At 49.3% G+C, this 14,015-nt stretch overlaps 1 protein-coding gene across 2 annotated transcripts; it reads right to left on the minus strand.

The window, feature by feature from the left end:
* Positions 1-379: 379 nt before the first annotated feature.
* Positions 380-13,800, minus strand: RSPH1 (radial spoke head component 1). 2 transcript variants are annotated; one of them, XM_024120429.1, is made up of 9 exons: positions 13,737-13,790; positions 11,070-11,183; positions 10,862-10,967; positions 8,690-8,780; positions 8,071-8,206; positions 4,701-4,772; positions 2,299-2,458; positions 1,397-1,537; positions 539-591 (listed from the first exon to the last, which is right to left on the minus strand). In XM_024120429.1, the coding sequence occupies exons 1-9, from the start codon at positions 13,788-13,790 to the stop codon at positions 539-541; spliced, it is 927 nt and encodes a 308-aa protein (XP_023976197.1). The 2 variants fall into 2 exon arrangements, with proteins under 2 accessions (XP_007113543.2, XP_023976197.1); XM_007113481.2 differs by lacking the exon at positions 11,070-11,183 and having other exon boundaries at positions 380-591; positions 13,737-13,800.
* Between the last annotated feature and the right edge of the window lie 215 nt (positions 13,801-14,015).

Consider the following 14,015-nt stretch of genomic DNA (forward strand, 5'->3'; position numbering starts at 1 on the left):
ATATGATATTTTTCTTTCTCCTAGGAGAAAACAGCACTAAAAAAATCATGGCAAAATAACCTCGTAACTCTTTTTTTTAGGTGGGGGGGCGCTGCATTGGGTCTTCATTGCTGCACATGGCCTTTCTCTAGTTGCGGCTAGCAGGGGCTGGTGACTTCTCTTGTTGCGGAGCACGGGCTCTAGGCACGCAGGCTTCATTAGTTGTGGCACGCGGGCTCAGTAGTTGTGGCACACAGGCTTACTTGCTCCGTGGCATGTGGGAACTTCCCGGACAAGGGTTCGAACCCGTGTCCCCTGCATTGGCAGGCAGATTCTTTACCACTGTGCCCCCAGGGAAGTCCCAACCTGGTAGCTTTTAAAGAACTGGAAGCAGAGGCTATTTCATAAACAAAGGATAATGAAGAAATTTATTTGCAGTTGTAAAACATCTTAACAAACAACTAAGTAAGAAAGATTAGGGATAGATTAGTAGTAACTACCCTGGTAACAGAAGCATCTTTAAGACTCAGTCTCCTACCATTCTGGCTTTTGCTTCATCTTAATCCAGCAGTTCTGGCTGTCTGACTTCCTCTTCTTCAAAACTAACGTTTCCTGGGAAGAAAAAGGAAATGTGAGTGTATTACCTTTTTTCTATTTAAAAATGTATGATTTGCTAGCAGATCTTTTGCACTAGGTATTATAAATATTAAACATTTCTATTTATCAGGCAAAATCATGGAATGTTAAATTTTATCTTATACAGACTTTTATAGTTTTTCTTTTGGTACCAGTAATAAACTAAGCAAAAGGTTTATTCAGAGTAAATGCTAAGACAAAGAATATCCATGTAAGTGAGAGTAAGGTCCAGCATTATCTTTTGCCTGCGCACATTCATAAGTGAATAAAATTGCTGGACTATAATTTATAAGTAACACTGTTGAAACTCTGATCTCTATGAAAGCTGTGCTCCACGCTTCCCACCCTCCTCCCACACCCCCGTAACAGCATTTGTGTGTATTAATGCTGAAAAATTAAATGGTAAAAGGGTTTAAATTTTGAAGGTGTTTGCTGTATATTATTATACATGCATTATTATGAAACGTTATAAAGGTGAAAAACATGTAGTAAAACCAAGCCATGGGATCAATCGACTGGGACCTGCAGCCCGAGGCGTGCCGTATTGGTGAAATGCAGATTCACAAGGACCGAGTTAGAGAGAACATGCATCGCACGGCTGTCCCTACCAGGACACCTAAGAAGGAGCGACATTCCCAGGGCGGGTCCTCTGAGACGTCCCATCCCTCAGGCGTGGCCCAAGGACGGCCTCGGTCAAAGGCAGAGAAAACCCTGCGCCCACCCCGGTGTGCCTGGTGCCTCCTTCCCTCCCGCCCTCCTGGCCCCCAGAGCGCAGGCTCACCCTGGTCTAAGCTGTCGTAGCGGAATTCCGCTCCGTCCTCCCTGCTGGCGTCTCCGTCCTCCTCTCCAGGCTGCACTGAATCTAATTCCCCCTCTGACACGTCGGTCAGAGGCCGGATCTCCTCCGCCAGCTCTCCTCCGCCTGAGATGGAACGAAGGGAAACTGTATCAGCAGACGCCTTGCCACACCCACCCTGCGGACGGCAGTGCCCGCTTCTCCATCAGGGGACCACCCCCCAACTCAGAGTCACAGCTCCACCCAGGCCTGGCATCTGCTCCCTCATCCCCATCAGAGTGACAGGTTCAGGGATGGGCATCACTGGTCTGAAACGCTAATTCCCAAAGGTTTTTTATTTTAAGTATGCAATATATATCCCAAGGGTTTTGATGAGCATATGGAGAAAGAAGCTCTCTGTTCCCTAGGGTTCCTGAGCGGACCGGGTGGCAGTCTGATAAAGTCGCTGAGCTTTGGTCGCCAAAGGGAAGAGGGTGCTGGCAAGCAGAGCCAGGGCACAGGAGAGTGGAGATCCGCGCGCGGAGGCCTGATCCAGCCACACCTGAGGCTCTCTCACCCCCACCGCTCCAGTCGTATGAACCAATGAATTAGTATCAGTACTTCTCCACTTAGGCCAATTGGAATTGGTCTTCCATCACTTGCAACAGAAGGGCTCCTGCCCAGTGTAACCTTCGACACTCCACAGCCCCCCGAGGACTTCTTAGGAAGCCCCCTGTGAGGGTCACAGAGAAAGGCTGTCCAGATCCGCTTTAGGAAGGACAAGTCACCCCAGCTGCTGTCGGAGCCTTGCCCAGGTCACACCCACGGCCAATCACTGACCAAGGGGAGGGACTCAGAGCCTGCTTCCCGGGGAGCCCTACTCCATCTGTCCCCCAGGGCCTCCATACCCTCAGCTCCTGGGGCCTCCCCCTGGCCTGGTCCATCTGCAGCGGGCTGCTCCTGGGGGAGGGTCGGGGTCCACAAGGCCAATTCTGTGATTTTGGTCACTTTCCATTTTGGAACGACAGTTACCAGTGTCTCCTCCTCCTCTTCCTCTTCTCCTCTTTCCTAAGTTAAAAAATGTAACTTGACCAACATGCATGGGATATTTAAAGTGAGGGGAGACGGGACAGGTTTTGAATTGCATTTGGGCATTTTTATAACAGGATTCAGTGAGCAGAGTAATTGCCAACTCTCCATAGTATAATCCAAGGGATGAAAATGAATCTTGAAAGAACGAGGATGAGACACGAAGGTGAGGGCAACACAGTTCCTGTACTCATTCCACTGATGGCACAAAAGGCTTTCAGATGTAATGCTTCCCAGTTAAGAAATGACCATGGGCTTCCCTGGTGGCACAGTGGTTGAGAATCTGCCTGCCGATGCAGGGGACACGGGTTCGTGCCCCGGTCCGGGAAGATCCCACGTGCCGCGGAGCGGCTGGGCCCGTGAGCCAAGGCCACTGAGCCTGTGCGTCCGGAGCCTGTGCTCCACAACGGGAGAGGCCACAGCAGTGAGAGGCCCGCGTACCACAAAAAAAAAAAAAAGAAAAGAAATGACCAGGACTAAGTGCCCTTTGCAACCGCTCAGCCACATTTCAGCTCTAAGATTCTTTAAACATAACAAAACAAACATTGAAACTGAGCAGGACCTTGTGGGGCTCCTGGACACGAAAGCCTTTCTGTGTCCCCCGTTTCTTGTTTTAGGGAATAGGCCCCAGCCTCCATGACCTTCCCTGAGTTCCAAAGGGCAGGTTCAAGCAGTTACTAATCAGGAAAGGGAGGGGATGCAGAGATAAGGGGGGAGGAACCAAGAAACAGTGGTGCAGCCTTGGGGCAGGGTCCTCATTTTGCCTCAAGGGATACACAAAACAATGTCTTTGAGCTCTTCCGCAGAACTAAAACCCCCAAGAAATGGAAGATGTTAACTACTTGATGAAACATTGTTCATTCCAGAGAGAAGGTCACAGTTTGATAACCTTGAGAAGCTCCTCAGGAGACCACCTGAGGCCAGATTAAAGGAGTGCAGGCCCTGCACACACCCTGATCCTTATCAGCAACCCCACCCTTGAACCATTGCTATAAAACTCCTCACCAAATTCCACCAGGTTGGGACACACAATTTTGAGGGCATTAGCCCACTGTGTCCCCCTTTGCCTGGCAAAGCAGTAAAGCTGTTCTTTTCTGCTTCACCCAAAACTCTGTCACTGAGATTCGATTCAGCACAGGTGTACAGAGGCCAAGTTTCGGTATCAACATCACTGTAAGAAAAGGCCTAAAAACACCCAAAGACATCCATGTAATGACATGGAAGGGCATAAACCCTGAAGCTCTAGTCTCAAGGATTATGGAGAGAAAAATAAAATGCAGTGAAAGTAGACAAAGTTTATCAGTTCCCGATGTGGAATAATTTATAATAATGAATAATTCTGACAAAGGTTAACAGCCAACACGTGTCAATCTTACCAAGCGTATTGGTCTACTTCTCAGTTTTGTAACTATCATAAAACTCCAAAGGTTGAACATCAATCTATAAATATGGAAAACTTCACTGTCGCAAAGATGATAATACCTGTGACAAAGAGTGACAGACCCCTGCCTATCACTTCCATTGAGTCACTCAGAAATACACTGCTCTTCTCCGTGTCCAAATGTCTGAGTTTCTCCAGGACAGTGATGCTCAAACTTGAACTGTACCAGAATCCCCTGGAGGGGTTGTTGAAGTCCAGATCACTCACCGCAGCCTGAGTTTCTGATCCAGGAAGAATGGGGTGGGGCCCAAAACTCTGCATTTCAAACGGATTCCCAGGTAGGGCCAAAGCTGCACTCAGGACTGCGCTTTGAGAACCGCCCCTAGGGGGTGTCTGCTCTCTCATTGGCTCCTGTGTGAAAACGTGATCTCCGCCCCCGCCCGCCCCCCCCCCACACGCACACACCCATCAGGCACTCAGTCCTCCAGCTGCTGTGGGTGTTGGCAGCTGGTTGCTCATAACAGAGTTCCTCCCAGGAACTGCCCTCCATCAAAGGAGGCCACGTCGTCCAGGTTTCATGCCCCGTCCACGGGCAGCCCATAGCCGGTGACTGGTCCACATGCGGGTCAAAGGTCCTGGCCTCCATTCAGGACACTTTGAAGGGTCATCCCATTTCAGAGCTCCCATGGGGTCCCGTCAGAGCCCAGCTTCCCCTTCTTCCCAACCCCCTTTCCTATACTCCCTTAGGGCATTTGGTCCCGACACAGATCTGTAGGATCAGTATCACCGAGCAGATCATTTGCCTATGAACGTAGGAGTGATATAGACTCTGCAACCTACCACGTCTGTTAAGCGATATTCCCCGTGCTGTTCACAGCCAATATCAAACACGTACTTTCCAGGGCCAACGGGCTACGAGCAAAGAGAAACCAAGAAATACTTCACTCTTGAGCGTCAACACCCAGTAGAAAGTACAAAATGCTTTATAAATGTGACTTTCATAAAACCTACCCCAAATCATGGAACTGGGGAAAATTCAGTATGGATTGAAGATGCTTTTGTGAACTAATGGCTAATGGAATGCAAAGTATAGGTCCCCTTTTGTTTGTTTTTAAAAAAAACTTTAACTACATTTTATCTCCTTATAAAAGTAATGTATTTATGACAAAAATTTCACTTAGTTGGCCCTCACAGTCAAACTAGCTAAAAATAGTACTACTGATATTTTAAAAATTTTTATCTAAATATAGTTGATTCACAATATTGTGTTAGAACTACTAATATTTTGATGTAGTCTCTGTAACCTTATTTCTAATACAGAGATTTTTTTAAAAAAATAAAAATCTGACCGTAACTACACGTGCTGACTCTTATTCTATTTTTACTTAGAAATAGGGCATGAATGACCTCCCGTATCACAGATATTCTTCCATAACATCAGTTGTCAACCTGGTATGTTATTTCGTCAAAGAATTATAATCTGTTTTACTCACTTACTGTTGTTGATATTTGGTATGCTGATACTTTGACAAAAAAATACTATGGTAAACATATTCTGAGTTAAATCTTTAGGTCCACCCTTGACATTTTCCTCGGGGTACATTTTCAGAAGTTGAATTTCTGGACAAAAGCATGTGTTTTATATATATATATATATACATATATATATACATATATATGTATATATATATGTATATATATATTAACCAGAATAAGGCTCTAACAATTTTCTTTCCCACAACAGCACTTAAGAGCCTCTCGTCCGCAAACCCTTATTTTTTCTGGGCTTAACATTTGTTATACTTTTACTTTTTTTATATATATGTAAAAAACAGGACCTCATCATTTTAAGTCACACCTTTTAAGTTATTAGTAAGGCTGAATTTTTTTCAACATTTTTGAAATTTAAATCACGTTGATTAAGTGCTTTACAAATTAAATGTTACAAACATCCCAACCCCATTTGTCAGATATCTTTTAAATTTTCTTGATGGTGTCTCTAATCTATATTGGATTATTTTTATCCAGTGAAGTCTCCTGGTTTTTCCTTTCTATTTCTGTATAGAAAGTCCTCTTCCTCATTCCAAAGGTCATAAATACTTCTTCTTCTATCTGTGACTTTCTTGTTTGCATTTAAGTCGTTATTTCTTCTAGTAAGTACCTTCATCGACATGCTGGAGGACAAACTTTGGTTTCATTTTTTCTCCCCAATGGTCATCAAGCTGTCCCAGCACCATTTCTTGACTTCTCCCCACCATTCCTTTTAACTGGAAATGACATCCTTTCAAGTGCTAAATTATTTTATATACTTCGATCTGTCTGTGGGCTCTCTAAACTGCTTCACTGATCTATATTTCTCTACCTTAGTATCACACTGTTTTCATTATTGAAGCTTTATAGTGTGTTTTCATAACTTGTCAGCAAGGATGTGAACAGGTAATTGTCTGAAGGAAGAAAGTCAAACCAGCAATAAAAGTGTGTAAAGGTGCTGGGCCTCACCAGGAATCAGGGAATTGCGCATTAAAACTATGAGATAGGGCTTCCCTGGTGGCGCAGTGGTTGAGAGTCCGCCTGCCGATGCAGGGGACACGAGTTCGTGCCCCGGTCCGGGAGGGTCCCACGTGCCGCGGAGCGGCTGGGCCCGTGAGCCATGGCCGCTGAGCCTGCGCGTCTGGAGCCTGTGCTCCGCAACAGGAGAGGCCACAACAGTGAGAGGCCCGCATACCGAGAAAAAACACAAAAAAACAAAAAAAAAAAACTATGAGATAACATTTTTTACCCATCAGATTTGAAAAGAAAATGTTAAAGACTAATACTATCCAATGTTGATGGAAGAAGTGATGAAGAGACTCCCATAGCCTGCTGACCAGAGTATAAACTGGCTTAGCTTTTCAGGACAATTAGAGTATCCATCATCATTTAAAATATCAATACCTGTAGATTTCGCAATTCCAGTAACTAACCTACATAAAAACTTCTGAATGCACAAAAAGATAGCTTCTCCTTGGGGTATATTTTTGTGTCCTGATATAGCGTGGTTCTATTTATGTAATTAAAATCCCCATGCTGTAATTCTGTATAAGCTGTACGTATAAGTCTGCGCCTTCGCGATGCTTGAGGTGGGCAGGAAGGATCCGGAGTCTGGGCGTTTCACAGTTGGAACGCTCTGGCACACCTTTAAAGTCTTTTTCCAACTAGCAGAACAAAGCCCCACTTCTGCTCTTATTCCTCAGACGAGTCTAGGTTCGCAACATTCATCGGTTCCTCCCAATTAACTGGTATCAAATTCTTTCTTCCACCCACCTCCGTGGGCCGAAAAATATCTCATGAGAGTTTGCGGGGAGTGACGTATTCCATGTACAGATTTGAGGAGAACGTGCCTACACTTACAAAGACTAGAAGTAGAGTCTGCAATTAGGGCGTGAATTATATGGAAACGAAAACTGAGTTTTAAGGGTCTGAGGCTACTTTATTAAATCAGTTAAATGTTCCTCTGTCAAACTCTTAACACCTTTCATTTGCTCAGCAAACTCTTTCTTTGGGGAAAGTTTCTGCTCAACCCCTGATCAAGGCTACATGGCAAATGCAGGGTGGTAGGTAGGTTCCAAATTATTCAGGGTTTCTCTGCATCCCATCAGGGCTCGGGCAAGAAGGACAAGGAAGGCCACAGAGTCCTCCAAACAGAAATGACCCATCACGGGTACTGCACACTGGAAACCTTCAGACCCAAGGCCTCCAATCCCAGCACCACCTGGAGCAAGTGGGTGGGAGTGGGGCTCCAGGGAGGACCTGGTGGGTCTTCCTCCCTGCGGCTCCGGCTGCGGGGCTCCCAGGGGAAAGAAAGTCAAAACACCCACAGGCTCAACTGCAGGAAATGCTCGGTCGTTCCAGACAAATACGTATTTCGTATCCGATTTACTCATGAGACCAAGGTCCAGATGCCCCCAGTGCTATAATGGTTCCCGCTGCTGGGAGAGAGCATGGATGTTACTGAGATGCAGAGAAACTGGCTGAGCTGCCCCCGCCCCCGCCCTGCCCTCTGTGGGTATCAGTGAGGCTCGGAGCTCAGCACGGCTGCCCTGTTTCCCTATCTGGAGGGGGTGGGAGGGTTTGCCTGGGTTTGTCCTGTTTTCTGCTCACACATTTACACAGGCTCGGGGAGGAGGGTGTTGCTTATTTCATTGGCAAACATCGCTGCCCGTTGACTTACATTTTTGTTCAAGAACTTGCCCTGGTACCTGTGGTTCAGGTGGATGAGCTCGGCCGTGCCCTTCTGCTGGCCGTTCACCCAGGTACCCACGTACTTGCTGCCCGTCTCCGCGTAGAAGTAGGTGCCTTGCCCGTGCCTGGTGAAGGTGAGGGGCGCGATGCACTTGGTTCCGTTGCAGTGAAAACCCTTCCAGGTTTATGAGACACACATTTAAATCAAGGCGGGCGCCTAGGCTGGGGCGGGCTCACAAGTGGCTTCTATATCCGGGCCCAATCGAAGCACACGTCCTGCTCGTGGCCCGAGCTGAGAGCAGGCACCCCTGCTGGACAGCGGCGGCCTCCTGCCTATCAGCTGGTGGGCTCGGGGAAAAGGCAGGGCTCCTGGGAGCTGCAACTCAGCCCCCAGAAGGTTCTCCTGTGCCCTCCGTGGCCTGGGGCCCTCGGGTGGGTTCCCGGGAAGCTGCACCTGCGCAGCAGTACATCGCTCCCACGCTGGCCTTAAAGCCAAGAACCGTGGGGCAGAGCTGGCCGGTGGGCTCTCCGGCCATGATTCTGTTGCTTAGTCAGCGTCCTGTGCTCATGGCGTGAACTGGTCTGTGGGCCCAGGGAGAGAAGCGAACCTTTGGTGAGCAAACCACTCCCCGGTGTAGCTGTCACCGTTGACGTAGTAGTACACGCCGTGGCCATGCCTCAGGTCGTCCGCCCACTCCCCTGGAAGGGCCACACGAAAGCAGGGGTCAGGAGGAGACAGCTCCGCCCTTCACCGCTGCCCCCGCCCACTCTGACCCCCCTCCGTCCGACCCTGCCTCTCGGCCGGACCGATGGACACGAAGAGCGGGGAGCCGGCGAAGGGAGGCTGAGCCGGGCCTCCAGGGGACGGGCTGGCAGGTGTACGTACCGGGCCACCGTCGCCTGCATGTGCTGACAGCAGCTTTCCCACTCGGCCGGCGGCACAGCAAGGCTTCAAGCCCGGGTTTGCCGCCCTATGGACCGTGGCCCCAGCTCCACACCCCCGCTGCCTTGCGTGCGTTCCGTGGTCCAGCAGCAACCTGGAGCCTCGGTGGTCTAGTCTCAGCCACCTGCCAGCGTTTCAATCTGTTTCCCACCTCGCACCTGCTCCAGCGCCTGGAGCCGCCCCACCTGCACACCTGCGCTGAGCGTCCTGCCCCAGCGGCCGGGACCCGCTCTGCGCCCCTTTCGGCCAAAGCAGTGGAGAAGGAGTCCCATGTTAACTTGGGCTTTGGGCTGGAAGGCTGTTGACTGACTGAGCTAAAATGAGTACTTAGCCTCCAACCTCTGAGAAGAAAGCCCTGGGCAGCGACTGCGCCCTGCACCCATTAAGGTACAAAACCGTAAGGAGACACGACAACTTACAACCGCCTCCAAAGAAGTTTTATATGATAGCTAACCTTCACAGTACATATTCCTTCAATCCCCTATTCTGAGTGCGTGTATCCGTATCTCCACATAGGCATATATCTTATCATACATAACATATACAATATATATAAATATATATGTTGTTCAAATTAGATTAACATCTACGCTGAAATCAAAATGACAATAATGAGATTAGGTTCATCAGAATCTGGAAAGAATTAACTCCTAAATTGGATTGTGTCAAGTTGATTTAAAAAGCAGATGGCTCCTACGTCTGGAGCCAGGCTTCTAAGATTTATGAAACAAAACCAAAGAGAAATTCCATCTCGAGTAGGAAGAGCAGTGACACTGTCCGCCCCGGTGTCGGATTCCAGCGGAAGCCCTGTCTGAGGATGTCTCGGCTCTGGTTGTATGTGGCCGCCAGACAGGCAGCTCCAGCCCACACCCTCAGAGGGTGCATCCGTGCTAAGAAGCGCTGCTATCACACAAGCTCCGTTGTCGGCCCACCGACATTCACTGAACACGAACGAGCCGTCAGGGCTGGTTCTGAGCATCTCACGTGTGTTCACTCGTGTGATCCTTGCACTGCAGGGGCCAAGGCTGAGGCAGGGAGGGACGGGGTCCCCTGAACCAGGTCACACCTACTGTCACACCAGTTCCAGGGTTGGGCTCACAGACCTTTCTGGAAATCTGATGAAAACTAGATAACTTCTTCCCAGACAAGCAGCCCAGAACATAACCTTGGCACACCGTTTGCGAGGCTCACAACGCGCGCCCGCTCGTCTCCCTCCCTGGGTTAGGAACGGCCTTCACCGGTCTTTGGGGTGAGACGTCACACTGTCGTCACACCAGGTGACAGTGGTGGGTGGGGCGGCAGTGCGGTTCTTGGAAATAAGGGGACAAGAATCTTCCTGAGCCATAACACTGGCATGTAACGCACTGCGGCAGAGGTAAGAACGCCAGTGTACCGAGGCAGAACGCCTCCCAGATCAGAAGCCTTCGGTGAAGGAACCACCATCTAAACCAACGGTGCGTTCGTCAGAAGAGGGGCTGTGGTCAGAAATGGAAGAGAGCAAGAACAGCTCCAAGGAGAAGAGTCCCACTGGGCGCCCGTTGACCTGGGTCCAACCCGCCCCCCGAGCTCCGTGCTCGCCCAGCAGCCTCTCTCAGCACACGGGCCCCCAGGAGGGAAGGTGCAGGTCACAGGGACAGTCGCATGTCCCCCTGTGGATCAGATCACTAATTACAAGGCTTTCTGGTTTCGGCATCAACCCTGTGAACACAGGAACATAGCTCGTATTTGTTGAATGACTGGGGAACTTGAAGCTTTCTCGTGTGTCTCAGCATCCACAGAGAAGTTCCATCCCCAAGTCCTCCAGAGCACGGAAGTCTGCTTTGTGGTAATATTTTACCTTCATATCTTGATCCGTCTGGATAGATGAAAGTGCCTTGACCGTGTTTTTTATTTTTAACATATTCTCCGACGTACCGCGCACCACTTCTAAATTTGTAGGTCCCCTGAAACACATTGATTCTATAATTCCTATCAATCCTGCAGTTAATAATTGCTAACAGAGTATTAAACTGGGTAAACCACCCACTCAAGCCACCGATTCTGACCTGGCCGTGTCTTTTACCATGTTCGTATTTCCCTTCATACGTGTCCCCATTGGGCAGTCTCGCTTTCCCGTGTCCGTGCCGCTCACCGGCCCCGTTCCGCTCCCCTTCGTATTCCTGGACCGAAGAAAACAAGAAGATCACAGTTACCATGTGTTAAGCACTAACCAGGGACCTCCCTGGTGGTCCAGTGGGTAAGACTCTGCGCTCCCAAAGCAGGGGACCCGGCTCTGAACCCTGCTTGGGGAACTAGATCCCGCATGCTGCAACTAAAGATCCCGCACGCTGCAAGGAAGATCCCACGTGCCACAACGAAGACCCAGCGCAGCCAAAATAAATCTTTTAAAAAATGAGTAAAATAAATAAAAGCGCTAACCATGTGTCAGGCATTTTATAAATAGTATTCCATTGCATCCTCCCAATGCTTGACCTTGTCTTACAGGTGAGGCAGGTACCAGACCTGGGTGACGGGGAGCATCATTCCGAGGTCACGCGGCCGGTGCCTGTGTCCATGGTGGGACTTTCCCTCTCTCCCTCCAATTTATTATGATAACCCTTCACACTGTGGACAAAACTGACCATTTCGAGGAAAACGCGAGGTGCTCCAGGTTGTGCTCTTTATAGGAACACGTTTGAAGTAGCATTTGCGGGTGGAACATGTCCTAAACCCACCTTCCTCCAATAATACAGAACTTAAAACGCAAATCATCCCTGGGGTGTCTGTGGCCTGAAGACAGCTTTGACCTTCAGGGAAGCTCTGATGGTGGGAGAGGGGCAGGAGGGCTGAGGAATAAACTGGGCTCAGTTGTCAGCTTGAGTCTCCTAACTCAATTTAGTTTATCTTATTTTTAAACTCACACCCATCGCCAAGATCGATAATTAATCTATCTTAAAAGTAAATCAATAAAAAACACAATACAAGCTTGTCGCTTCCCTATTTTCTCGATCCTTCATAAAATAAACGTTTCTCAAGCACCTAATACATGAGTGTAGAGTGCAAATAATGAATAATGAAACGGCGAGGGCATAGAGCAATGATTTGACATTGAGAGCAATAGATTATGGAGCCCATAATGGAGCCCATTGGAGCTCTATGGAGCTCTATGGAGCCCATTGCTCCATAGAGCAATGATTGGATCTGGATAGACATTACACACAAGCTCAGACACATTAAGTCAAGGGCTTCAGAAACAAACATTTTTGCAGTTCTTGTGCTTTTCCAGCACTGTTTGGCTCAGAAACTCATGCTCAGATTATAAGGCAGAATTTTATGACCTTACAAACTTGTTTCAGGGTTAGTCTAAGTCAAAATGTACGAAAGGCTCCTCCTCCTGCCCCAAAGACCTCTCAATACACCCAATACTGAGACTCTGGGGTGCCTGAAGAGGAAGAGAACCCTTGAAAATGACCCCAACTGTGAATGGAACCTGAAAAGTATGGACACTGAAAAGTTAGAGATCACTAGGGCCATTTGAGGGGACGGACCAGAAAGCTTCCCATCACTGGGAAGGTGATGGAGCTTGGGTTCCCCAGAAGCAGACCTTGGAGAGAGATTTTTTTTTTTTAAGTGCTCCCGGGAGAAACCCGCAAAGGGGGTGCGAAAACAGACGTGAAAGAGGCGGCTGCCAAGCATGGGTGATGTCGGTGACGTCCCAGACTCAGCCTCATCGCACAGGGGGTTCTGGAGTGTAGATCACTGCAGTTTGTCCTGTCTTTTAGCACTAGCTGCTGGCTGACCCGGGATGCGTACATCCCAGGCACTTCCGCCGCTCCCTACTGGCCAGGTGGCTCCAGTGCACAGAGGTGCTTGTCTTGAGCAGCAAATCTGGCAGAAGCTGGAAGATGGGTGTGCAGAGCTAGAAGAAAGGTCTGAGCAAAAGCACATCTATCTCAGCAGGGGTGCTAGATGTTTCAGGTAATTCTGAAACTATTTCAACTCTGTACCCTGCACACACACAGCGGATGAGGTTCCCAACCTGCCAGCCAGGCAACAGTCACCCTCTGGCTTCGGGCAGTACAAATAGGCCCACATGAAGCCCAGCTCACATCGCTGAATGTGCATTCCTTACCTCCTCTCTGCGGTCTAAACCAGGAAGTATCTCCAACGACCCGGGTCATTTCCAACAAGAGTGAAGAAAGCACATGTGATTACAGGCCTGTATAGTAATACTTCAGGAAGCCTTCGCTGAGCCTGGGACCTCCTTAGCATTTCTTGAAGGCTGCCAGGAAGCAGCTTTCCTTCATCTTCCTTTAATCCTGAGGAGCCAGGCTCCATTACAGAAATAGTTTCAGAATAATATACAAAAATACATTCAAGAGTAATATGGTAGCTTGGGATGACCCAGCCATCCAAGAAACTGCCTCGATGGAGAGTAACGGCAGGGAGGAGGACGCTTCCAAAGCCTTGGATTTGGAAATCTTTGCCTTTAACGTCAGGAGGAATTGGTGGAGGGGGGAGCGAGAAGGGATTCGGCAGGCGGACGTCATAACGTTTCACCTTTCACAGCCATCTTGCAGGACGCAGCGCCCGCTGTGGCCTGCGTGGTCCTTGTTCTTGGCTGGGCCTCCCAGTGGGACTGTGGCTGGCCTCCAGGCCACCCCACTCTCCGAAACCGGCTTCCAAGGGTCCGCGCACCCCTGGGACCCCCCCCCCTTACCCGGAGATCTCACCCCAAGATCATTCTCTCCCTCCTCCTCCAACTCTTCCGAGCCCAGGTCCGACATGACCCCGCCCCAGTCTGGATCCCGGCTGCCGCCTGAGCCTTTCTAGTCGGTAGGTACCAGCTGCCTGCACCGCGTCCGCCGTCGCCACGGAGACGCGGCCAGGCCCGCCTCCCTCCCAACTGGGGCATAGAAGCCGGAAGGTGGGGGTAGGAGTCACTGTTAACCACCGCATGCTGTCATAGCAACGGGATGCATCCACCAATCGCCGCTTGGGACGGGAGGGAG

Source organism: Physeter macrocephalus, chromosome 8 (assembly GCF_002837175.3).
Source record: "Physeter macrocephalus isolate SW-GA chromosome 8, ASM283717v5, whole genome shotgun sequence".
Taxonomy (NCBI): domain Eukaryota; kingdom Metazoa; phylum Chordata; class Mammalia; order Artiodactyla; family Physeteridae; genus Physeter; species Physeter macrocephalus.

Bases quoted from the DNA above. Each gene is read 5' to 3' on its own strand.
- RSPH1 (XM_024120429.1), bottom strand. From the start codon at position 13,790: ATGTCGGACCTGGGCTCGGAAGAGTTGGAGGAGGAGGGAGAGAATGAT. The intron at 8,207-8,689 runs GTTCGCTTCTCT...CACCTTCACCAG, and splicing joins GAGTGGTTTGCTCACCAAAG to GCACGGGCAAGGCACCTACT. The intron at 592-1,396 runs GTGAGCCTGCGC...TTTTCTTCCCAG, and splicing joins CTACGACAGCTTAGACCAGG to GAAACGTTAGTTTTGAAGAA.